The following is a 12,337-nucleotide window of genomic DNA, read 5'->3' on the forward strand; positions in this document are numbered from 1 at the left end:
CCCCCCCCCCCCCCCCCCCTCTTCCCCCCCCCTCCTCTCCCCCCCCCTCTTCCCCCCTCCTCTTCCCCCCCCCCCCTCCTCTTCCCCCCCCTTCCTCTTCCCCCCCTTCCCTTCCCCCCCCTTCCTCTTCCCCCCCCTTCCTCTTCCCTCTTTCCCCCCCCTTCCTCTCCCCCCCCCTCCTCTTCCCCCCCCTCCTCTTCCCCCCCCCTCCTCTTCCCCCCCCTCCCTCTCCCCGCCCCTCCTCCCCCCCCCCCCTCTCTTCCCCTCCCCTCCTCTTCCCCCCCCTCCCTCCACCCCCCCCCCCCCCCCCCCCCCCCCTCCTCCCCCCCCCCTCCCTCTTCCGTCCCCCCTCCCCCCCCTCCTCCTCTCCCCCCCTCCTCTTCCCCCCCCCCCCCCCCTCCTTCCCTCCTCCTCCCTCCCCCCCCTCCTCTTTCCCTCTCCCCCTCCCCTCTTCTCCCCCCCTTCCCCCCCCCCCCCTCCCCCTCTTCCCCCCCCCCCCTCCCCCATCTCCCCCCTCTTCCTCTCCCCCTCCTCATCTTCCCCTTATTCCTCTCCCCCCTCTTCCCCCCCCCCTCCCCCCCCCCCCCCCCTCCTCCCCCCCCCCCCCCCCTCTTCCCCCCTCCCCCCCCTTTTCTCCCACCCCCCCCCTCCCCCCTCCTTCCCCCCCCTCCTCTTCTCCTCCTCCTCCTCACCCCCTCCTCCCCCCCTCTCCTCCCCCCCCCCCCCTCCTCTCTCTCCCCCCCTCCTCCTTCTCCCCCCCCCTCCTCTTCCCCCCCCTCCTCTTCCCCCCCCCCCCCCTCCTCTTCCCCCCCCTCCTCTTCCCCCCCCTCCTCTTCCCCCCCCTCTTCTTCCCCCCCTCTTCTCTCCCCCCCCCCTCTTCCCCCCCCCTCCTCTTCCCCCCCCTCCTCTCCCCCCCCCCCCTCACTCCCCGTCATGTGCTCCATGTTTGCGGGGTGTCTGCCCTTCGCTCCCCCGGAGCATCGTCCTTCAGATCCCGGTCCCCCGATCCGATTTCCAGCCACCGGCCCATGTGTGTCCCGCGCCCCCCCCCCCTCCTCTCCCCCTCCCTCCTCTTCTCCCCCCCCCCTCCTCCCCCCCCCTCCCCCCCCCCTCCCCCCCCTCCCCCCCCCCCTCTTCCCCCCCCCCCTCCTCTTCCCCCCCCCCCTCCTCTTCCCCCCCCCCCCTCCTCTTCCCCCCCCTCCTCCTCCCTCCCCCCCCCTCCTCTTCCCCCCCCCTCCTCCTCTGCCCCCCCCCTCCTCTCTCCTTCCCCCCCCCCTCGCCTCCCCCCCCCCCTCCCTCTTCCCCCCCCCCCCCCCCCCCCCCCCCCTCCTCCCCCCCCTCCTCCTCTTCCCTCCTCCCCCTCCTCTGCCCCCTCTCCCCTCTCCCCCCCCCTCCTCCCTCCCCCCCCCCCTCCCCCTCTTCCCCCCCCCCCCCCCCCCTCTCCTCCCCCCCTCCTTCCTCCCCCTCTCTCCCTCCCCCCTCTTCCTCCCCCCCCCTCTCTCCCCCCCCCTCCTCCTCTCCCCCCCCTCCTCCTCTCCCCCCCCCTCTCTCCTCCCCTCCGGCTCCCTCCTCCTCCTCTCCCCCCCCTCCTCCTCTCCCCCTCTCCTCCTCTTCCCCCTCTCCTCTCTCTCTTCCTCCCCCTCCTCCTCCTCTCCCCCCTCCTCCTCTTCCCCCTCTCCTCCTCTTCCCCCTCTCTCCCTCCCCATCCCCTCTCTCCCACCTCTTTCTCCCTCTCTCCACCCCCCCTCTCTCCCCCCCTCTCTCCCTCCCCCCCCTCTCCCCCCCCCCCCCCCCCCCTCCCTCTCCCCCCCCCCCCCCCACCCCCCCCCCCCCCTCCCTCCCACCCCTCCCCCCCCCCCTCCTCTCCCCCCCACCCCCTCCCCTCCCCTTCCCCCCCCCCCCTTTCCCCCCCCCCCCCCCTCTCACCCCCTCCCCCCCTCTCCTCCTTCCCCTCCCCCCCCTCCTCCTCTTTTCTCCCCCTCCTCCTCTTTCTCCCCCCCCCCCCTCCTCTTCTCCCCCCCCCCCCTCCCTCTCCTTTCCCCCCCCCCTCCTCTTCCCCCTCATTGTGTGTGTATGTGACACCGCAGGCCCCCAGCAATCATGCGTTGTGAGGACGGGGCTCTAGTTCCATGACTAGCTTTATATGTTTTTGCTGTTTATTTTTTGCTCTAATGGTGCAAATGACCGAACTGACATCTGAATACATAGTTTATATGATTTGTCATTTTATCTATGCTGAAGAGTTTCTTATATTGATAACTTCTGGCAGTTTTCCTTTCTGATCTCTGAAGTTTGCCTGCTGCAACAGATCAGTTGTTCAGTTCTGGGTGAAGAGCCAACTCCCTTGCTCCCAGGTTAAACCATATCACCATTCCACTTTGTACAAGTGAAATAAAAAGTTCGATTCCTTTCTGGCACATGTCACAATCTTGTTTTTTTGTGCACAAAAGTTTTTTATGTCACCAGTTTTCTTTTCATTATAAAGAAGTTACTTTGATTTGCTCCGCTCAGTTTCAAGGATTTATGAGCACTTTACTTTTACAGCAATGAGAGATTGTAAAATGTTTTGCTGAAACTGAGTTTGTGCTATGCAGAAAGTGTCTTATTCTGTTGCAGTCTTGGAGGAGTGCATGGTTTGAAATCTGTTTACTGGGGATTAATCACTATGCATTGCCTTGTGTAAAGACCAGTGTATTTATTGCCTGGGGGAAAAAAATGAGGTTAAATGATAGAGAAAATTGTGTTTTTTCTTTTTACTTCTAAACACTGGAAACTTCTATTTATCAGCTTCAATTGATAAATTGGACGTGTAATAAAACTCTTGACATTGCAAATAATTACTTTAACCTGCGTGGCATGGGGATTATACCATTCAATGTTTAAATTTCTACATCTGTGTATGGATAAATGAGTCCCATGTACTTTTCTTTTGAAGAACTGTCAATTTTGAGTTTGTAAGTGATCTAATGCCATGTGCAGATAGTTTTCCATTACTAGGTCATGGAATCATAAAACATGGAAGGAGATTAGTTGACACATTTTAACTTATCATGCTTAATCTCACTATCCAGTTTGCCCCATGGCCCTATAAAGTGTATGATTTATAGCTAAATATTTTGAATAAGTTACACACTTTGGTGGAATTTTAATTTAGAGCCTCTTGAGTTAGTAGTTCAGTATATAACTTAGGCTACCATATTTATTTGATATGTGGATTTGGGCACAATTCGAAGAGGTGATTTCAGCTAAATGTGCAAGTCAGAACTCTGGAATCATCTTGCGGGCTGTAAAATAGATTGGCTTAATTACCATAAACAAGCAACTTGAGCGTGGACTTTTCTTCATTGTATTGGTAACTTTTCAATAGTGTTTAAGAGTACTTAAAATCATGTAAAGTAAAGCTGTCTAAAGGTGTTTTATATAGAACAGAAAGTGTCCAGAATGTACAGACTGCCAATTTAATTAAGTGAATGAGGCATTTGAATCGCAGCCTAATTAAGGAAAGACATCCAGTTGCTGAATTTATTACCAATAAAAAAAATAAATCCATCATGATTACTCGTATTTGTGCTTTACTGAATTTTTCCATCTAAAAGTTGTTATTTCATATTTCCTAGGTTTATTCTCGAGCTAATGAAAAGGAACCTTGCGGCTGGTGGTTGGCAAAAGTTAGAATGATGAAGGGTGAAGTAAGCTATTTATTTGTTTATAAATTCAAGTTGTATTTTGGTTTATAGTAATTCAATACTACTAATTTATGGTCTGGTTTAATTTTTTTAAGTTGCTGTGGAAAAAAAATCAACAAAGACAGCAATTTGAGGATACTGCATTTTAAATTATTTGTAGATAAGTGTGTTCTAAGTTATCTTAATTGCTTTTCTTATCTTGAATAAACTTGTTCTCACCCTACACATTTGCTTATAGAATCATATAATGATATCCAATTAATGTTACAGGGTGAGAGAGGAAGGAAAGTGATCTCATGTAAGTTTGTAACATTAATAGGATTGTTTTGCCGGGAACTACTTCCTGCAACGTTATGTTATCTAGGTTTCCACCAGGCAGCACATTCAGTGAATAGGTATATAACAAAAGCTACATAGCAACATGATAATAATTGAGGCTAGTTAATGGTGACCATTTAATGACAATTAATTTTAAATCAAGCTATTTTTCAAGTGTGCAAAAATGGCACAGTTATCAGACTTCAAGAGTCAAGTGTTTTTGTCATATATCCCAAACAGAACTAAATTATATTCTTACTTGCAGCAGCACAATAGAATATGTAAACATAGTTCTCTGTAAACAATATAATAAAAAGAGGTTCAGTGTATACACACACACATGCACATACCATCGATTTACTGACCTTGAAAACAGTTTAATAAGATCTCATTTTAATTCGGAATTTGAATTTCACTTAAAGTGGCAAAAATATAGGTAGAAATTTACTTCTCAAAGTAAACACGTGAATTAAGTTTTGATGTTGCTGCTGATCAATTCTTATCACGCTCTTTATAGACTGTTGAGGTGTGGGTTGGCTGATACACATTGTACTAAGTGCATTCAAAATATAAACCTGTGGTTTTTACCAAACAGTAACAAGCATACCATTGTGATGTGCAATATCAATGTGGAAATTTCTGATTGAAAAATATGATTTGAGTGCATTAAGTGAAAGTAAAGCATACATTTCAAGTATCTTTTTTCTCATGAAAATTGTTATTCAGTTTTATGTTATAGAGTATGCTGTTTGTGATGCAACATTCAATGAAATTGTCACAGTTGAAAGACTAAGACCCATCAACCCTAATAAACCTGCGACAAAAAGCACGTTTCACAAAATAAAACTTGATGTTCCTGATGACCTGAGACGAGCGTAAGTAAATTTATCACGCTAAGTAAGAATTTCACAACCGTTATTAATTCTCGATTCTGTTGCACATTTAAAAAAATCTTTGATGCATTTAACAGTCTTTCTGGATTTCCAATTATGTATTTCTAGATGTGCCAATGAATCTGCACACAAGGATTTTAAAAAGGCCATTGGTGCTTATTGCGTGTACTTTGATTCGGAAAGCAATCAACTAGTTGTGTTGGTATGTTTGGCTCTTTCTTCCTTTGTGCTTTTAAAATATCCTAACTGTTGAGGTTTATTGGAGCACTTTGATCTTAACTCCACTTTCTTTTACTAAACGCAGTCCACAAATGAAATGACAGCAAAGCGAGCAAGCATGCTGAGTGACATGCATTTCAGAAGCATTCGGACAAAGTTGACTCTGATGTTGAGGAATGAGGAGGCGAGCAAGCAACTGGAGGTACGTTGAAGTGGATCAGCATTTCTCAATGTACTTTCTTTGACAATCCAAAGTGGGGGACAAAGTTCATCAGGAAATTTTCTGTGAAAGGCTGCCATATGGGAAACAAAAAAGTACACAACAAACGTCTGAAGAAGGGTCTCGACCCGAAACGTCGCCGATTTCCTTCACTCCATAGATGCTGCCTCACCCGCTGAGTTTCTCCAGCATTTTTATCTACCTTCGTTTTTCCAGCATCTGCACTTCCTTCTTAAACAACAAATTAGCCCAGTGACGTGAGTGGTTTCAAACTACCTATCAAAAAAATGGAGGTAACAAGAAGGAGGGGGTAGAGGCAGCACCTACCCAGGTCGTAGAGCAGCATCCTCCCCACTAGGCGCCAGGCCTGAGCGAGGCTGCGGGTGGGCGTGTACCCGAGCGAGCCCCCCCCCTTCTCTCCCCTCCTCTCTCCCCTTCTCTCTTTCCCCCTCCTCTCCCCCTTCTCTCTCCCCCCCCCTCCCCCCTTCTCTCTCCCTCTCTCTGCTCTCTCTCCTCCCTCTCCCCCCCTCCCCCCTCTCTCTCTCTCTCTCTCTCTCTCTCTCTCTCCCCCTCCCTCTCTCTCCCCCCCTCTCTCCCCTCGCCTCCCCCTCCCCCCCCTCCCCCCTCTCTCTCTCTCTCCCCCCTCTCTCTCTCCCCCCTTCTCTCTCTCCCCCCTTCTCTCTCCTTCTCGCTCACCCTCCTCTCTCTCTCCCCTCTCTCCCCCTTCCCTCCCCCCCTCCCCTCCCTCTCTCTCCCCCCTCTTCTCTCTCTCTTTTTCCCTCTCTCTCTCTCTCTCTCCCCCCCTCTCTCTCTCTCTCTCTCTCGCCCTCCCTCCCTCTCCCTCTCTCTCCCTCTCTCCCTCTCCCACCTCTCCTCTCTCCTCTCTCTCCCTCTCCCCCCTCTCTCTCTCTCTCTCCTTCTCTCCCTCTCTCTCCTTCTCTCTCTCTCTCTCCCCCCCCCTCTCCCTCCCCCTCCTCCTCTCTCCTCTCTCCTCCCCTCTCCTCTCTCTCCCTCCTTCTCTTCTCCCCTCCCTCTCCCCCCCCCCTCCTCTCTCTCTCCCCCCCCTCCTCCGTCCCTTCCTCCCTCTACCTCCCCCTCTCTCCCGCCCTCTCTCGCTCCCCCTCCTTCTCCCCCCCCCCCCCCCTCTCTCTCCCTCCCTCCCCTCTCTCTCCCCCCCTCTCCCTCTCCCCCTCTCTCTCTCTCTCCCCCTCTCTCTCTCCCTCTCTCTCTCCCCCCCTCTCTCCTCTCCTCTCCTCCTCTCTCCTCCTCCCCTCCCCCTCCCTCCTCCTCCCCTCTCTCTCTCTCCTTCTCCTCTCCCCTCTCTCTCCCCCCTCTCTCTCTCCTGCAAACGCGCGTTGGGAAACAGGACCCTACGGGTCTGCTCTCTCCCCCCTCTCTCTCTCTCTCCCTCTCCTCTCCTCTCTCCCCCTCTCTCTCTCCCTCTCTCTCCCTACTCCTCTTTCACCCCTCTAGTCTCCTCAACTCGTCTCCTCTGTCTCTCTCTCCCTCTCTCTCTCTCCCTCTCTCTCTCTCTCTCTCTCCCCTCTCTCCCTCTCTCTCCCCCTCTCCCTCTCCCTCTCTCTCTCCCTCTTCCTCTCCCTCTCCATCTTCTCCTCTCCTCTCCCAACTCTCTCTCCCCCTCTCTCGCCTCTCCCTCCCTCCCTCTCCTCCCACCCTCTCTCCCTCTCTCTCTCCCCCCTCTCCCTCTCCTCTCCCTCCTCCCCTCCCTTCTCTCTCCCTCCCCCTTCTCTCTCCCTCTCCCTCCTCCCCCTCTCTCTCTCCCTCATCCCTCCCCCCCTCCCCTCTCTCTCTCCCCCCCCCTTCTTCTCTCTCCTCCCTCTTCTCTCTCCTCTCCTCCCTCTCTCTCTCCTCTCCCCCCTTCTCTCTCCTCCCCCCCCCCTTCTCTCTCTCCCCCCTCCTCTCTCTCTCCTCCCCCCCTCTCTCTCTCTCTCCCCCCCCTCTCTCTCCCCTATCTACCCCTCTCTCTTTCTCTTCCCCTCCCTCTCTCTCCTCTCCCCTTCTCTCTCTCTCCCTCCCCCCTTCTCTCTCCCCCCCTCCTCTCTCTCCTCCTCCCTCTCTCTCCTCCTCCCTATCTCTCTCTCTTCTCCCCCCCCTCTCTCTCTCTCCCTCCCTCTCCCCTCTCTTTCCATCTCTCCTCCTCTCTCTCTCTCTCTCTCTCTCCTCTCTCTCTCTCCCCTCTCTCTCTCTCTCCCCTCTCTCTCTCTCTCTCTCTCCTCTCTCCCTTTCCCGCATCCCTCTCTCTCCCCCCTCTCTCTCTCCTCTCTCTCCCTCTCCCCCTCCCCTTCTCTCTCTCCTCCCCTCTCCTCTCTCCACTCTCTCCTTCTCTCCTCCCCCCTCTCTCTCTCCTTCCCCTTCTCTCTCCCCCTCCTCTCTCTCTCTCTCCCCCCTTTCCCCCTCTATCTCCTTCCCTCTCTCCCCCTCCCTGTCTTTCTCTCCCTCCCTCTCTCTGCCCTTCTCCCTCTCTCTATCCCTCCCTCTCTCCGTCTCCTCCCTCCCTTCCTCCTCTTCTTTCTCCTTCCCTCTCTCCCCCTCTCTCTCCTCCCTCCCTCCCCCCTCTCCCTCCCCCTCTCTCTCTCTCCTCCCCCTCTCTCTCTCTCTCTCCCCCTCCCTCTCTCTCTCTCCCTCTCTCCTCTCCTCTCTCTCTCTCTCTCTCTCTCTCTCTCTCTCCTCTCTCCCCCCCCCCCCCCCCTCTCCTCTACCTCCCCCGGGAAGGGGGTTGATGCAGCACCTACCCAGGTTGTAGAGCAGCATCCTCCCCACCAGGCGACGGGCCTGAGCGAGGCTGTGGCTGACATGAACTCGATCTGAGGACGGTCAAGAGCATCAGAGGGCCGGCCGATCGTGGCATCCGCGAGGGGAAGCCCGCCCACCCACTCGCGTGGCAGACATTCGGTAGGAGGAGATGGAGAGGAGGTCGTCCCACGTGATGGCCAGATATCGCCAGGTGGGATCGGGATCACCAGCGAGGAAAATGCGTCACGATTCCCCAAGTCTCTGCGGTCGACATAGTTTCCATAGACTGCCTCTCCCAGAGGGAGTTTAAAAATGCTAAGTAACAAATTTAAAGAAGTGAAAGTTAAGAAGCCAAGAAGTACAGAAGACAGAACGGGTGATGTCACTCGCAGCGCAAGCAGCGTCAGGCCGGCAGATTCATTGTGACGTCATCAGCGAAACCATCTCCTTTATTTTCTAAGTTATTTGAGATTTGTGAACATTTTCATAAATAACTCGAGAAATAATGCATGAAATTTTCAGATAAGGCCATTTTTGATTTCACGGGATAAATATCTCTACCGGAATATTAAAATGTTACCGTTAGTGTGTTTCTTTGAGTAGATGTGATCGTACACAAACAAATATATATATATATATATAGACCCAGACACGCACACAGACTGACACTCACGCAGACACAGGCACACCGACAGACACACAGACAGACAGACACACGCGCACACACAAGCAGACACAGACAGACGCGCGCACACACACATCCAAGATCAGAGTTTTATAGTTCTAAGGATGGTACAACTAAACAGATGGTTTTAGGGTAATTTCAACTGACCAAATAAAATGAATAATGTCTGATTTCTTAGAGAACACATCCATTATATCCTTAAGTACATCATCACTGATTATCTTTGCTGTTTACATCGTTATCGTTGTAGAATCATAGTTATTCAGCATGGAACAACTCTCCACACTAAACAAGAAGTCTATCTAAGCTAGAGTCTGCCTGAGTTTATCCAATATCCCTTTCAAACTTTGCCATCCATGTAGTTGTCCACATCTCTTTTATACATTGTAATTGTGTCTACATCTACCACTTCCTTTGGCTGCTCATTCCACATACCCACTATGCCCTGTGTGGAAAGATTTGCCCCTTTTTAAATCTTTATCCTCTCACTTCAAATCTTTGCCTTCTAGTTTTTTACCCCTATCTCAGGGGGAAAAGACTGACCATCATTAATTTATTTCCCTCTATAAGGTCACCCTTCAATGTCTTATGCTCCAAGAAAAAAAAATGTATTATCATTCCAGCCATCCAGTCCCGATAACATCCCTGTAAATCTTTTCTGCACTCTTTCCAGCGTAATAACTTCCTTCCTATGGCTGGGTGACCAGAGTTGCACACAATCCTCCAAGAGTAGTCTCACCAATGATTGAAACCGTTTCAATTCCTATGATCAATGCTTTTATCAGTGAATGCAGTATGCCAATCGTTCCCTTCACCATGTCTATATTCATTGCCACTTTCAAATAATTCATGTACCTCCACCCTTGGGTGTCTCTGTTCTATAATACTGTCCCGGGCACCACCATTTACTGTAAGACCTGTCCTGATTTAACTTATCATAATGCAACACCTTGCACTTGTCAAGTGTTAAATTCTATCTGCTATTCTTTGGCCCATTTCCCCAATTCATTTACGTGCTTATTTTTGATAACACTCTTCACTGTCCATAAAACCACCTAAAGGGATTCAAATATGAGTTTGTTAGGACCTCAAATGACTGACAAATGAAATAAAGCATTTGTTTGGAAAGGTAGGATAATCTTTAGGGGAAGGGCTCCAAGAGGTTTTGGCAAATCAACTCCAGCCTCAGAAATGGCCTGGATCTGCTATCGCCACAACAAGTCACCAACTTGCCTATTGCCAGAACAGGTCAACAAAAAAGGAGCAAAGTGGCACAGTTGGTAGAGCTGCTACGTTGCAGTGCCAAACCAGCATCTACAGTTCTTTGTTTCTCCATACTACATCATAGTTGCTGACTTAAGGGCCTGTCCCTCGATGCGAGTTTACCCAAGAGCTCTCCCGAGTTTTAAAAAAAATCAGCTTCATCACGAGTATTTTTTTACTCTTAGAAATATTTCACACTGTTGTAAAAAACTTCACGAGTTTCATGAACTTACTGCATTTGGGTAAACTTGCATCGTGGGACAGGCCCTTTAATGGTTAGTGCTGTGCAGTGTCCAAGAGCCTGATGGTTGCTGGGATGAAACTGTTCTTGTATATGGTGGTCACAGCTTTCAGAACTGCTGCACCTTCTCTCGAGGGTGCATGGCAAGGGTGATATAGGTCTTTGATGTTAGCTGTCTTTTTGGAGCCGTGCCTCCACTAGATCCCATTGATTGTGAGGAGGTCAGATTCTGTGATGGACCTGGTAATATCTACCTTTCAAAAGATAGACACAAAATTCTGGAGTAACTCAGCGGGTCAAGCAGCATCTCTGGAGAAAAGGGATGGGTGATGTTCTGGGTTGGTACCCTTCTTCAGACTGGTTTGTCTGGAATGTCGACCATTTTGCAGCCTCCTACGTTCCTGGGCATTTGAGTTACATAACCAGTCTATGATGCAACCAATTCGTATCCTCTCTGCTGTACACTTATAGAAGTTTGAGTATTGAGTGACATCAAAATCGCAATCTTCTGAGGAGGTAGAGGTGTTGTTGACCTTTCTTTGTGATAGCACAAATTGCTGTGCCAGAACTGATCTTTATATATATGCACGCTTAGGAATTTGAAGCTGTTGACTATCTCCACTGCTCTCCTGTCCCACCCCATCAGGTTCAGGAACAGCTACTTTCTGCAATCATCAAGTTCTTGAACTGACCTGCACAACCTTAATCCTACCCCAGCACAGAATACTGTGGACCACCTATTACACTCCCATGGATTTCTTTTCTACTTGTGTTTTTCCACTATTATCTTGCTTTTGTGAGTCTTTCTTTTTGCTGTCTTGTATAATTTATGTTATGTGGTGTTGTCTGATTCTGTGCTTGTAAAACAACTGCAAATAAGATTTTAATTGCAGCTCTAGTTCATATGAAAGTAAATTCAATTTGACCAAGTAATTTAGTCAGTGATACACTCTCCCATTGAATCAGAAGTTGTTGGTTCAGGTCCAAGTTCAGATACTTAAGATATATACTGGTGCACTCATTCCATCCTTTGGATGATTTCATATTTGACTGCATTTCCCTCTATTTTCCATATCATTGCTCACTTGTTTAATATATTTGTATCCCTTTGTATTCAAAGGGATGTTGAGTTCACAATTGAATTTCCCACCTTTCATCCAACTTATTTACATAAATTGAAAGAAGTTGGGGCCAAGCAATGATCCTTGGGGCACATTACTCATTACGTTTTGCCAACCAGTTAAATGCCTATTAATGCTTACTCTGTTTCCTTATTGGCCATTCAGTCTTCTTTTCGTGCCAGCATGTTGCCTTTTATACCATGAGCTTTTATTTTCTGCAGCAGTGTTTGAGGCAGCATTCATCAAATGCTTTTTGCAAAACTAAGAACAGTACATAAACTACCTTTTAAAATAACTCCAAAACAAAAATTGGTTTAGCATAATTTTATTTTCATTAAAAATTTTTGACTTTGTATGGTTACCTAAAATCATTGTAAATGCTCTGCTACCAAGTTTATTAAGAATAGCTTCTAACATTTTCCCTATAAATAGATGGTCGGCTAACTAGCTTACTACTTACATCAGTCTGAAGAAGTGTCTCGACCCAAAACGTCATCTATTCCTTCTCTCCAGAGATGCTGTCTCACCCGCTGAGTTACTCCAGCATTTTGTGTTTACCCTAGCTTACTGCTACTTGCATTCTATCTGGAAGGTAAAAGCAATCCCATCATAAATGCAGCTAGCCATTTCTTTTGATATCTTAGTATGAAGTCCATCAGGCCCCCTAGTTTCCAGCTTCCAGCAATTTTCCAGTTTCCTCCCTTCCTTTCATTTCTCATTTTCCATCTATTTCTCATGTATTAATTGTACCCTCTATCGTGAAGGTTGATCGTGTTCTTTCACCGTTTTCCATTGGTAACTCCCCAGACCATATCAACTGAAGACATAAGGAACTGCTGGAATCTTGAGTAAAAACACAAAATGCTAGAGGTAATCAGTGTGTATTGCTATCTGTGATGGGAATGGATAGGCGCAGGTGGGGACCTATCATTCTGAA

General features: G+C 49.6%; 1 protein-coding gene across 3 annotated transcripts in view; it reads left to right on the forward strand.

Moving 5' to 3' along the window:
- Positions 1-12,337, forward strand: part of fmr1 (fragile X messenger ribonucleoprotein 1) — a 59,358-nt gene that overhangs the window by 14,415 nt on the left and 32,606 nt on the right. For all 3 annotated transcript variants that reach the window (XM_055643995.1, XM_055643994.1, XM_055643992.1), the window contains exons 4-7: positions 3,618-3,689; positions 4,731-4,879; positions 5,006-5,099; positions 5,202-5,318. In XM_055643995.1, the coding sequence (XP_055499970.1) occupies positions 3,618-3,689; positions 4,731-4,879; positions 5,006-5,099; positions 5,202-5,318 (432 nt within the window). The remainder of the gene's footprint in view (positions 1-3,617; positions 3,690-4,730; positions 4,880-5,005; positions 5,100-5,201; positions 5,319-12,337) is intronic.

This window comes from Leucoraja erinacea, chromosome 12 (assembly GCF_028641065.1).
Source record: "Leucoraja erinacea ecotype New England chromosome 12, Leri_hhj_1, whole genome shotgun sequence".
Taxonomy (NCBI): Eukaryota; Metazoa; Chordata; class Chondrichthyes; order Rajiformes; family Rajidae; genus Leucoraja; species Leucoraja erinaceus.